General features: G+C 34.6%; 1 protein-coding gene across 1 annotated transcript in view; it reads right to left on the reverse strand.

Moving 5' to 3' along the window:
• Positions 1-14297, reverse strand: part of ZCWPW2 (zinc finger CW-type and PWWP domain containing 2) — a 144057-nt gene that overhangs the window by 36883 nt on the left and 92877 nt on the right. Inside the window, exon 6 of the mRNA XM_047100386.1 lies at positions 3755-3801. Within this exon, the coding sequence (XP_046956342.1) occupies positions 3755-3801 (47 nt within the window). The remainder of the gene's footprint in view (positions 1-3754; positions 3802-14297) is intronic.

Raw genomic sequence — 14297 nt, forward strand, 5'->3', positions numbered from 1 at the left:
GAGCTGAACGCTTAACTGACTGAGCCACCCAGGTGCCCCACATATCATCATCATCATCATCATCATCATCATCATCATCATCATCATCATCTTTTGCTTTCACACCAGCAACTTTCTTTTGTCCACCTATAGTGTTTTATATAAAACAGTTCTATCTTTAAAAATTTTTTTAACCTTTATTTATTTTTGAGAGGCAGAGAGAGAGAACAAGCAGGGGAGGAACAGAGAGAGAGAGGGAGACACAGAATCTGAAGCAGGCTCCAGGCTCTGAGCTGTCAGCACAGAGCCTGACACAGGGCTCTAACCCACAAATTGCGAGATCATGACCTGAGCCGAAGTCAGTTGCTTAACTGACTGAGCCACCCAGGCTCCCCAAAACAGTTCTATCTTTAAAAAAAATACTGTCTTCGATATCCATAGATCCAAATGTATAAAAAAATAAAAGCTACCATATTAGTTGAAATTAACACTCAAACTCTAATAGGACTAGCTTGCTAAACTTTAATAAGAACTAAGAAAAACTAAGATTAAGTAAAATTATCTAAGGAGCACTGTGGGAGTATGGCAAATTCCTTAACTTCTCTAACTATAAATGATGTCCTTTGTAAGATGATGATGATAATGTCTGCTATGCCTTCTTCCCAAATAATCTCAATATGTAAATATTTAAACATAGATTTCTTATCACTATTGTAAAGTGTTTACAAATGGGAAGGGTAGCAATACTATGAAATATTTCTAAATGTTTATTTTTTTGAAATACAAAGAGATCAATACATTTCATGTATCTGTGTTTAGTAATGTTTGATTTTAAGACTGTTAAAAGTCATCTCAAATTTCCTATTACAGATTTGTAAGTGTTTTCCATGATTTCTCAGTAACTGCACTTCTATTCTTACAGCTAAATATATACTTAAATACATTACAATATGTTGAATAGAAAATAAGTAAATTATTCAATAATTTCAAGAACAATGTGTTTATTCCACTCCATAAAAAGCCTGCACTTGCATGCAGTTTCTTTTTTTTTTTTTTTTGCAGTTTCTTAACAATACAGTATTGTAAATGTAGATTCTCTTCCTTATGATTTTAACATTTTGTTTTCTCTAGCTTAATGTATTATAAGAATATAGTATATATTACATATAACATACAGAAATCTGTTATTAATCGATTATTTATGTTTTTAGTAAGGCCTTCAGTTGGCAATAGGCTATTAGTAGTTAAGTTTTGGGGGAGTCAGAAGTTATACATGGGTTTCTGACTATAGTGGTCAGTGCCCCAAACCTCTGTTGTTCAAGGGTCAATTGTATCTCTGTAGTTTGCTGAGTCTAGCAGCACATTCAAAAATCATGCCAAATGTTAGACAGTTTTTGCGAAATAGTTCTGTTCCATGCATTGCAAGATATCTAGTTTCCTTAACCTTTGCCCAGCAAAATGCCCTGTATTCCCCAAATTACTATAACCTAAGACACTTCTACAAATTCCTAACATATCTCATAGGGAGATGTCTCTCAAATTATCTGTGTTAAAGGATGTTTTGTCCCTAATTTGCCTAAGATCTATACTTCTATACAAAATTAAAAACAGAAACAAGTTACTAGGAAAAAAGTGAAATAGAAAACAAATATAAAATATAAGTTCTATTTTATCATTACATTCAACAGAAAAAATGACCCTGTGGAATTACTATACAAGTTTCTAAATGGTTCCTCTCATTTTTGGCTTTTATCTCATTGCAGACCAATAATAAATAGTTTGCAGACCAGCTCTGGTCCATGGACCACACTTTAAATAGCACTGTCCTAAAGACAGTAGTATAGCTTTCACTGAGAATCACTGGTAAAAATAAAACAGTATATAAAAATGTTAGTTATTATCCTTATCATTTTTTATTCTAAATATCCTTTAGCTGAGACTAAAATAAACAATTCTACCCACATTAATAATCCTATCTCAAAAATTCCTGTCTAAATCTTCAGACATACACACAAGTCCTATTTCCTCTTGTTTGTTTTTAAACGCTTATGTATTTATTTTGAGAGAGAGAGAGAGAGAGAGAGAGAGAGAGAGAGACAGAGAGCGCACTCCCGTGCAGGCAGGGGAGGGGCGGAGAGAAAGGGAGAGAGAGAATCCCAAGTAGACTCTGTGTTGTCAGCACAGAGCTCGACATAGGGCTCAATTCCACAAACTGAGATCGTCCTGCATCAAAATCAAGAGTTCGACGCTCAACCAACTGAGCCACCCAGGCACCCCTTCTTTCTTTTTTAAAAGGCAACCTTGTCTTCTATGATATTGACTTCCTCTCTGCAAAGGTGCAGCAACATTATTTAGCCAGTGAAAAGTACAAACTACTTTTACAAGTCAAAAAGCAAAAGAGTTGATTTTAAAAAGGCCCATGACCTATATACATACTCAGAATATAAAAACAACACTTACTTCCTTGCCTGTTCATCTATAGGTTTGTGTCCAACATCTTTTCTGTTCTTCCAGGTTACACTCAACCTTTCCTGGGTCCACCCTGCACCAACACCACCATTCAACACAGGAAATACTACAGGGATAGGCTTTCCTTTCAATCACAGTTCTTTTTATGACACCAATATATTATTTGTCTAAAAGAATTTGTTTTAAGAATTGGCTCTTTCTCTTTTTTCAGTAGTGTCCTGTTAAGAATACTGTCACTTGAGGAGAATGTCAAAGGTTCATCCTATCCCAATCAAGTTTTTACAATAGGTAGAGTTAAACATCTCCCTGCATATACAAATTGATGTGTTAGAATTCTTTTAAAATGCTCTTGACTTCACAAACTTTAGGGGTGCCAGGGTGGTTCAGTTGGTTAAGCGTCCAACTTCGGCTCAGGTCATGATCTCACAGTTCGTGAGTTCCAGCCCTGCCTTGGGCTCTGTGCAGACAACTCAGAGCCTAGAGCCTGCTTCAGATTCTGTGTCTCTGTCTCTCTCTCTGTCCCTTCTCTGCTTGCACTCCATCTCTCTCTCTCCATCTCTCTCTCTCTCTCTCTCTCTCTTTCTCTCAAAAATAAACATTAAATAATTAAAAAAAACAAATTTAATTCAAAGATTCTATGTTTAGATTTATACAAATGGCTGATACTGTTCTCAACTTCAAGGTAAAGTCCATATTAAGCTGTGAATTTTAATTATTTAAATCTTCCATGAGATTGCACACATTCCAATAACATGGTATACAAAAAATATTTTAGTATAGGAGAGTATGTTTGTGAAATACAACTTTTAAAAACAATTTTTTAATATTTATTTATTTTTGAAAGACAGAGAGAGACAGAGCATGAGTGGGGGAGAAGCAGAAAGAAAGGGAGACACAGAACCCAAAGCAGGCTCCAGGCTGTGAGCCAGCACAGAGCCTGACGTGGGGCGCAAACCCACAAACCGTGAGATCATGACCTGAGCTGAAGTCAGACACTTAACTGACTGAGCCACCCAGGCACCCCTGTATGTGAAATATAAATAAAAGCAATTACTTACTTGTTAACTTTAAATATTGCTATCATTCTAATTCCTCATAAGTCTGTAACACTGATATAAGTAATCATAAAAATTAAATTTCTAGTGTTAACCTAAAAAAGGAAAAATGCACTCAACTAACATTTAGAAGAAAATACTGATTATATGTCATTTTGCTTTTAAATATTAATTCAATTTTCTTTTAAAAATAGCTTTAATCAAATGGAATTTGAAGTCTGCATATTTTATATAATGAAACATGATCTTACCCTTTTCTTGGCTACCACAGCAACTTTGCCATCTGCTTTGGATTTATCTGTAAGATAATAAAGTATGGCTGTTTCAAAAAAGTGCCTACACTCCTGTTCAAATAAATGCAACATTATACAGTTAGAATTTTCTACTTTCTCATGCTGTGATATGTGTTTTCAATGATTTTTTAATCATAATGCTATTAAACTCAACTTCTCCAAGTTGAGTATAACAAAATAATCCAAAGGTAATAATATCAGGGATCCGCATAGTTATTTGACAAGCCTCCTCCCTTAAATCTAACTGGTTGGCTGGATGTTTCCAAGTTAGCAACTAGTGTATCTTATTCCAGGTTCTGGTCAGCTAATGTGCTCTGGAGTATACAGGACCTGGAATGAAATCCCAGCTATCTCCACTTGCACATCTACTCTATGCCAGACATGGATAAAGACCTTACATAGACAATCTCTTATTTAAGCCTCATGATAAACTTGCAAAAAAGTATGTAGTCCATTTCCCAGCTAAGAAAGTTAAGGCTAAGTACCCTGCCTGAGGCCATGCAGTGGGGCCAGACCCATCTGACTGCAAGTGTTTAATCTTTATGTCTGCAGCTTCCATGCAGGACCCTTAAGCAACACTCAGCAAGGAGGATGATAAACAAATAGCACGTAGAAAACTATGTTAAGATATAATTTTGATATGTGTAAAACTGTGCGTGTGAATTAGTAAAACTTATTGGCAATAATAATTAAGAAATTGTATTTTTTATGGGTTCAATGTAGAATTCCAACGAAATGAGTTGTACATAAATTTTTATTCACACATATGTTTTATTAACCTTAATATTGTGGTAATGAAAAATGAAGAGAATTATGGACATTAATAATAAGTTTTTAGGGTTACATTTAACATTAAAAAATACCCAAAAATTTAATTTATCAATGTAGGACTATAATTCACAATGAAAACTTAAAACAAACAAAGTGAATAAATATCCATGGATATGAGAGTAAATAAATGCTGCTATCTAAAAGCAAATTTTGCAGTAAAAAATTATTGGCATAAAGCATACAAATCCAGAGAAGCAGGTTATTATATTTATGCCTATAATTAGTTGGCCACATGTAAACTGTCCTCTTTCCTATGTTCAGCTGTGTGCTTGAAATAATCCCTTCTTCTGGAATACCCTTTTTCTCCCCACTGATGAATGTATAAGACCATCCACTGTCACAGAAAATTCTTCCAACTAGGAGAAATAACCACCTTTGTTGCAAAACCACAGTCATGACAGGACACAGAACTTTCTTCCTTGTCTTATGGTTACTTCTATATACGTCAAAGCACCCTACAAGACTAGAATGTGCCTTAAAGTCAGGGGCCAAGTTTTATATGCAGTAGGTGCTCAATTTTTTTATAATTAATAAATGTACATGTATCTTATTCAAAATCTCACATGAATCTGAAATACACATTTTACCTGAACAAATTAATATAACTTACGAGTTAAAATACATAGAACATTTACATGGTGTAAGTGACTATACTAGACAATGTAAGATATAAAACACCATATATGTTCTCAGACCCTTAGTTTCTTTATTGATAAACCAGGAGTAATAATTATTACCTTATTGGTATATTGTGAGATTCAAGTAACAGAATTTATGTAAATAAAACTCCTAAAACAATGTGTGGTAGATAATAGATTATTAACAGTGTTCTTTTACATTTAGCTAATAAAGACATTCTGGGGTATGGGTGCATGTGTGTGAGAGAGAGAGAGACAGAGACACATACAGAGAGATCTTAACCCTTGCAATACTAGGAAAAATAGGTTAGTGATTATACATGTTACTGTTGTATCATCTTGTTAAGTGATTCCATCATTCTACCATTTAAATAATTGTTTTAGTCTTTTTAACATAGTTGGGAATAAACTGATGAGTAATGATAAAATAGCAAAGATTAGTAAAATTCCATAATGCATTTCAGATTTACAAAAGAGCCCTGATGATAATTACAAGATTTTTCTCTTTCTTCTTTTGAAGACCTCTAATAACAATGAAAGTCATGATGAAATATCAATCTGTACACGCAGTTGAAAATGTACATAAAAGAAACTCAAAACTAAAATTGGATCCAATGGACCCTGGTCATATAGTGGTCTTTTTTCCAGTTAGTGAAAAAAGAATACAATTTTGTTATTTTTCTCCTCAAAATATACATCATTCTTATGTAAAAATTCCAGTAGGGAGACACATTTGGAACAGAAACATCCAAACTGTTGTTCAAGGAACTTTTTATGTTGAAACGTTGCACAACCATCTCCCAGTGCAATATAGAAGTGTTTCGGGGGGTAACAACAGCCACTCTGATTTTCAAAGGGATTTGCCAAAGGGAAAGTCTGATGTAATGCTGAAAAACATTACAATCATTAGCAATTTTCCTATTAATAACAGTAGGTCCGTGTTCAACTTCAGCAACATTAAACACTTTCTAAGAGCTGAATTTTCCCTAGTGAGAAAGGTTTAATTTCCTCCCTTCAGAAATCTCTGCATGTAGGGACCCTCACACAGAGTGAAAAGCAGTTAACAGGAAATGTAGATTTGGATAATTAAAAGGGCCTTTACTCCTCTTCTGGGCTACATCCATATCATCGTTTTAAAGTGCAAAAGAGGAGCTGCAGGTAGAAAATGAAAATGTTCCGAATCAGTAGAGGTGGTTATGCCTCATGACTCATAACAGATGTTAAATTTTTTTTATTTACAACCGTATTAGAAAGGAGTACAAATATTAACATAAATCAGTGGCTTCTTTTTTTAAAAAAATATTTTTTAAAGCTTATCCATTGATGGCCTCAGAAAATCTGTTAGTATATGCTTCTTTAAAGGCGACAGCTGAAAGCATGTTCTTAAAAAGGTAGAGGATATTCCAGTTTCCGATCTGGCATGTAAAGAGCGTAGAAGTCACACTCCATCCTCACAACAGGTAAAAAGCTGAACAAATTGAAAATCAATAACTCTTCTTAGATCCCTTAGAGAAATGAGGTCACAGGGCAAACCGCGGCCCCCAAATTTGGAGAGACAGGCGAATACAAAGAATCACAACTTAATGGAGCAGAAACCTCCACAGGAACTAGTGCTGGGGTAGGAACACATGAACTGTAATTGATGAATTGCTGGAGCCTCAATGTGAACAAGCCTGAGAGAGAAAAATTCTTGGGGGACCCAGTCATGCAGGAGGGAGGCACACTTTTATGCATTTACCTCCAGGAGCTATATCGGGTTCTCATAATAAAGACTGGAGAAAAACACCTTTGCACTTCCTCAGTGGGAAGAAAAAAGTAACCATTTTGAAATATGCCAGAGCATTCAGTTCTTAGCCGTTTGCTTTGAAGAGAAACTATTTTACCAGAGCCTAACCTATTCTGGTTTTCTCGGAGCCTGACCAATTAGTGGGGGAGGGAAATACCCAAATCAAACATTCTATGGTTTTCCACGCAAGGGAAGGGACATACCAACTCGGGATCCCCTCTATCCATTATGTACCATGTAAGTGGGTGAAAAAAAATGGGAAGCACTTGTACAGTTCAAAGCCCAGGACTAAGACCTAATCATAGAACCATAGAATGCTTGGAGCATCTGGGTGACTCAGTTGGTTAGGATTCAACTCTTGATCTTGGCTCAGGTCATGGTCTAATGGTTCATGAGATTGAGCTCCGTGTCAAGCTCTGTACTGACAGTGCAGAGCCTGCTTGGGATTCTCTCTCTCCCTCTCTCTCTCTCTGCCCCTCTCCCCTCACAATAGCACTCTCTCTCTCTCTCTCTCTCTCTCTCTCTCAAAACAAACAAACAAACAAACAAAGAAATATAGAATGCCTTCCCTAGTCCCACATGCCTTACCACTACACTGCTAAAGGTCTCCTTACCACAGTTTCCGTTACCTGGTACATCATGTTTGTCTTTCCACAAAAAATACAAAGCATACGAAAAGCAAAAAACAGTCTGAAGTGACAGAGCAAGTATCAAAAGCAGACCCATGTATGTCAGAGATGCTGGAATGATCAGACTGTGAATTTAAAACAAGTATGCTTAATACGGTAAGGGCTTTAGCGTTAGAAGTAGGCAACATTCAAGAACAAGTGGTTATTGTAAGTAGAGACATGGAAATTCTAAGAAATAATAAAAAAGAAGTGCTGGGGATTAAAAATGCTGTAACAGAAATGAAGAATACCTTTGACAGGTTTCATCACTAGATTGGACACAGCTGAGGAAAGAATCTGTGAGCTTGAGGATATATTAATAGAAACTTCTAAAACTGAAAGCAAAGAGAAAAAAAATTGGAAAACAAAAGAACAGAATATCCAAGATCAATGGGAAAACCACAAAAGTATAATATATGTGTAATGGGAATACCAGACAGAAAAGAAATAGAGAAAGGAACAGAAGAAATATTGTAAGCAATAATGACTGAGAATTTCCCCCGATTTAATGTCAGATACCGAATAATGATCCAGGAAGCTCAGAGAACAAGCAGTATAAATGCCAAAGGTAAGCGGTAAGCAAAGATAAAGGAAAATTATTGAAAGAAGCCTGGGGGAGGGTGGTGTGCCTTATCTGTAAAGGAACAGATAGAATTTCATCCAATTCCCCTCAGAACCTGTGAGAACAAGAGGAGAGTGAGTGAAATAATTAGTGTTGTGAGAGAAAAACCCACCAAATTAGAATTCAGTACCCTGTGAAATTATCCTTCAAAAATAAAGGCATATATATTTTGTCAGGCAAAGAAAAATTGAGGGAATTTGTTACCAGTAGATTTACCTTACAAGAAATGTTAAAAGAGAGAGGAAAATGATGTAGAGTAGAAACTTGTATCTACATAAAGAAAGGAACAGCATCAGGGAATGACTAAGTGAAGGTAAAATATAAACTTTTAATTTTCTTATTCTTTAACTGAAAACAATGTGTTCAAAATAGTAATAACAGCAACAATATGTTCAATTTAGGAAAACCATCTCCTTAAAAAGTTTTTTTTTCTTAAAGAAACTTAAAAAGAAAGCATAATTGATATGCTAAGAAAGAAAAGAAAACAGAATTATATAAAATGTTCAATTAAACTACAAAAGGCAGAAAAAGAGTGAAAGAAAAAATAGGAGCAAAGAAAAACAAATGGAAAACAGTAACACATATGGTAGCTATTAATCCAACTATATCAATAACTATTTTAAATTTCAGTGTCTAATTATACCAATTAAAAAACAAAGACTGTTAGAGTGGATCAACTCACTTTAACAACAAAGACACACAGAGGTTAAAAGTAGAAAAATAGAGATATAGCAGGTTAACACTAATTAAAAGAAAGCTATATTAATTTCAGACAGAGAATGCTTCAGAGCAAGGAAAGTTATCAGGGATAAAGAGAATATTAATTAATAATACAGTGGTTACTACTCCAAGAAAACATAATGATTATTAATATAAATGTGTCTAACAACAGTGTCAAAGCATGTAACACAAAAATTGATAGAACTCAAGGAAAACAGATAGACCCATTATGATAATTAGAGACTTTATCAGAAATGAGCAGGTCCAGAAGGCAGAAAATCAGTCAGGACATACAGTAGTGGAGGATATGTTATCTGTGGAGGATATGTTCCAAGACCCCCAGTAGACACCTGAAACCATGGATAGTAATAAAACCTATATATACTGATTTTTTCTTATATATACATAGTCATGATACAGTTTAATTTATAAGTTAGGCAGGGTAAGAGATCTTAATACAATAGAATAATTATAACCATATGCTCTGATAAAAATTACGTGAATGTGGTCTCTCAAAATCTCTTATTGTAATGTACTCGTCCTTCTTATACGAGATAAAATGCCTGCATGATGAGATGAAGTGAGGTGAATGACAGAGGCATTGTGACATACTGTTACACTACTACTGACCTTCTGATGAAACATCAAAGGAGGATCACCTGCTTCTAGGCCACAGCTGACCACAGATAACTAAAACTGTAGAAAGTAAAACTGCATATAAGAGGAAACTATTGTACTTTGAACTCAACACCATCAATCGACTGAATATAATCTACACCTACAGACTACAACCTCAGTAGCAGAATACACATTCTTCTCATGCTCACTTGGAACATTCACCAAGATTGACTTATGTTTTGGGCCATAAAATACTCCCTAACTCACTTTTGAAAACAGATATCATACAATAGTCTGCTCTCAGACCACAGTGGAATTAAACCAGATAACAGAACAAAACAAAACAAAACAAACAAACAAACAAACAAAAAAACCCCAGAAAGATAACTATAAAACCCTCTAAATACTTGGAGATTAAACAACACATTTCTAAATAACATATGGGTCAAAAAGAAATCTTAAGAGAAATTTTAAAATACTTTGGACTAAATGAAAATGAAAATAAAGTTTATGAAAATTTGTAAGATGCAGTAAAAGCAGTATTTAGAGAGGAATTTACAGCATTAAAATGTGTATATTATGAAAAAACAAAGACCCAAAATCAATAAACTAAGCTTCCATCTTAGGAAACTAGAAAAAGAAAAGCAAGTTAAAATATGAAGTATGCACAAAAAATAAAAATTAGGGCAGAAACCAATGAGATTGAAAACAGGAAATCAATTGAGGAAATAAAACCAAAAGCTGTTTCTTTGAAAAGATCAATAAAAATAAGACACTAGCCAGGCTAACTAGAAAAAAAGGACAGAAAACATAAATTACTAATATCAAAAATGAAAGAGAGGGCATCATTACAGATGTGAAGATATTAAAAGGATAATAAAAGGAAATGCTGTCAATAACTCTATGCCCGCAAATCTGATACCTAGATGAAATGGACCAATTCTTTAAAAGACGTAATCTGTCAAAAGTCACACAAGAATAAACAATCTAAGAAGCCTATATCTTTTTATAACATTGAATCAATATAATAACCTTACAAAACAAAAACACCAAGCCCAGATGGGTTCACTGGTGATTTCTACCAAATATTTATGGAAGAAATTATAGCAATTCTCTATAAGCTCGTCCAGAAGATAGAAGCAGAGGGAATACTTCCTAATTCATTCACTGAGGCCAGTATAACAAAACCAAACAAAGACATTACAAGAAAACTACGGACCGATTTCTCTAATGAACATAAATGCAAAATTCTCAACATACTACAAATCAAATCTAACAATGTATAAAAAGAATTATACACCATAAGCAAGTGAGATTTATCTGAGGTATACGAGGCTGCTTCAACAATCAAAATCAATTAACGTAATCAATGACATCAGTAGGTTAAAAAAGAAAAGTCAAATATGATCATATCAGTTGTGCAAATAAAGCACTTAACAAAATCCAACACACCCATGCATGATAAAAATTCCCAGCAAACTAGAAATAAAGGGAAACATCCTCAATTTGATAAGGAGAATCTATAAAAATCCTACAGCTGACATCATACTCAATAGTAAGAAGCTCAAAGCTTTTTCCCTAAGATTAGGAATAAGTCAGAGATGTTCCTGCCTCAGAACTCTTTTCAATATTGTACTGGAACTCCTAATTAATGCAATAAGGGGGAAAAAAGGAAGAAGAGTATAGATCGAGAAATAATAAAACTGCCTTTCTCAGTAGATGACATGAATATCTATGCAGAAAATCCAAAAAATCAAGAAAAATACTCCTGGAACAAATAAGTGATTATTGCAAGGTTGTAGGGCACGAGGTTAATACACAAAAGTCAATCACTTTCCTATTTACCAGCAATTAAAAAGTAGGATTTGAAATTAAGAACACATTACCATTTACACTAACACCCCCCAAATGAAATACTTAGGCATAAATTTAACAAAAGATGGACAAGATTATATGAGGAAAACTACAAAACTCTGATGAACAAAATGAAAGAACTAAATAATGTGGATATATTTCATATTTATGGATGGGGAGTCTCAATATTGTCAAGATGTCAGTTCTTCCCAACTTGATCTATAGATTCAGTACAATCTCAATGAAAATCCCAACAAGTTATTTTGTGGATATCAACAAACTGAATCTAAAGTTTATATGAATAGACAAAGATACAGAATAGCCATCACAATATTGAAGGACAGTTAGAGGACTTCATCCTACCTGACTTCAAGATTTACTCTAAAGCTACAATAATAAAGACAGTGTGATATTGGGAAAAGAATAACAAATAGATCAATGGAACAGAATAGACCGCCCAGAAACAGACTCTATAAATATAGTCAACTGATCTTTTACAAAAGAGCAAAGACAATATAATGAAGAAAAGTGTTTTCAATAACTGGTGTTGAACAACTAGATGTCTATGTGCCAAAAATGGATCTAGATCTAGACCTTACACCTTTCATAAAAATTAACTCAAAATCACACATCTAAATGAAAAATGCAAAACTATAAAACTCCTAGAGGGTAACACAGGAGAAAATGTAGATGACCTAGGATATGCTGATGACTTTAGATATAACATCAAAGGCAAGGCCCATGAAAGAAATAATTAATAAGTTGGACTTCATTAAAATTAAAATGTATGCTCTGAAAAATGCACTGTCAAGAGAATGAGAAGATAATCCAGAGTGAGAAAAAAATATTTGCAAAATGCATACCTGACAAAAGGACTGTTATTTGAAATATACAAAGAACTCTTAAAAGTCAACAAGATGAACAATTGAATTAAAAAGCAGGCAATGAAGAGACACCACAGCAAAGAAGATTTATAGATGGCAAATAAGCATATGAAAGCATGTTCATCATCATTGTATGTCATTTTCTAATAACATTTAATTGCAAATTAAAACACCACTGCAGACCTATTAAAATGGCCAAAATCCAGAACACTGACAACACCAAATTCTGGCAAGTATGTGGAGCAACAGGAACTGTCATTCATTTCTGGTAGGAATGTAAAAATGATGCAGCCACTTTGGAAGATAGTTTGGCAGTTTCTTATAAAACTAAACATACCCTTACCATATGATTCAGCAATTGTGTTCCTTGGTAGTTACCCAAATGAGCTGAAAACTTATGTGCACAAAAAAACCTATGTTGCATGTTTATGGCAGCTTTATTCATAATTGTCAAAACCTAGAAACAACCAAGATGTCCTTCCGTTGGTGAACGGATACATAAACTGTATTACATACAAACAATGGACTATTTTCAGTGCTAAAGAATCTACAGACATGGAGAAATGTAAACACATATTACTAAGTAAAAGAAGTCAATCTGAAAAGGCTACATACTCAATGACTCCAACTATATGATGTTCTGGAGGCTAAAAAGATCAGTGGTTGTGAGGTGTTGGCAGAGGGGTAGGAGTGGGGGAGAAATGAACATGTGGAACACAAAATTTTTAGGCCAGTGAAACAATTCTGTATGATACTACAACGGTGAATACACATCATCATACATTCGTCAAAACCCGTAGAATGTACAACACAAAGAGTGAACCTTAATGTAAACTCTGAATTTTGGGTGATAATGATATGTCAGTGTTGGTTCATGCTTCTCTGGGGCCAGAAGTTGATAGTGGAAGATACTGTATGGGTATAGGGCGGGGGCTTATGGGAACTCTGTACTTACTGCTTAATTTTTCTGGGAACCCGAAATTTTGCTGCTCTAAAAAATAAAGTTTATTTAAAACAAAACAAAACAATTCTAGGAAAAAAAAGGTAGAAATAGGAACATCCACTCTAAGATGTAAAGCATGTAAGAAAATATTAATCCTACAAATAACACAAAATCCTAAAGCTAAATTATAAAGAGACTATATGGATAATACCCTACTCATTTTAAAAATACAATTATAATGAATGTTCCTACATAAGAAAAAATCTTTCTATACTCAGAAAAAGAATCACTCGGAGTAATAGTTAATATAACAAAAAACAGGGGAACTGAATTATGTGGACAGGACTTTGAAATCTCTTACAGTATGAGCAGGTCTGTATTTTTTACATATCATTTACTGACCCGGCAGATTTCAACACTGAAAGAGTTGCATCAAACATAATAGTGTGTCAATGTCTGCAGTGTAGGGAGAATTCAGGCCAAGAAATTAGGAGTCATTATTTCTGGGTTGGAAAAATAAATTTTGGGGTGAAGAAATTCTCAAAGTTGTTGGGATGAAATAAGTTGTTTGCCTCTAAACTACTCACCTTTTGTAAAATATCTGAATAATGGCTATTCATGTCTCAAAACCACTTTTTTTTTTAATTTTTTTTTTCAACGTTTATTTTTATTTTTGGGACAGAGAGAGACAGAGCATGAACGGGGGAGGGGCAGACAGAGAGGGAGACACAGAATCGGAAACAGGCTCCAGGCTCTGAGCCATCAGCCCAGAGCCCGACGCGGGGCTCGAACTCACGGACCGCGAGATCGTGACCTGGCTGAAGTCGGACGCTTAACCGACTGCGCCACCCAGGCGCCCCTCAAAACCACTTTTGAACAAAGTAAGAAGCTGGATACGTACGAGAATTCACCCTAGAAGCTAAGCAAGGACTCTATT

Source organism: Lynx rufus, unplaced genomic scaffold, assembly GCF_022079265.1.
Source record: "Lynx rufus isolate CCGP_SWC_20201006 ecotype Redwood Valley unplaced genomic scaffold, mLynRuf1.p SCAF_5, whole genome shotgun sequence".
NCBI lineage: Eukaryota > Metazoa > Chordata > Mammalia > Carnivora > Felidae > Lynx > Lynx rufus.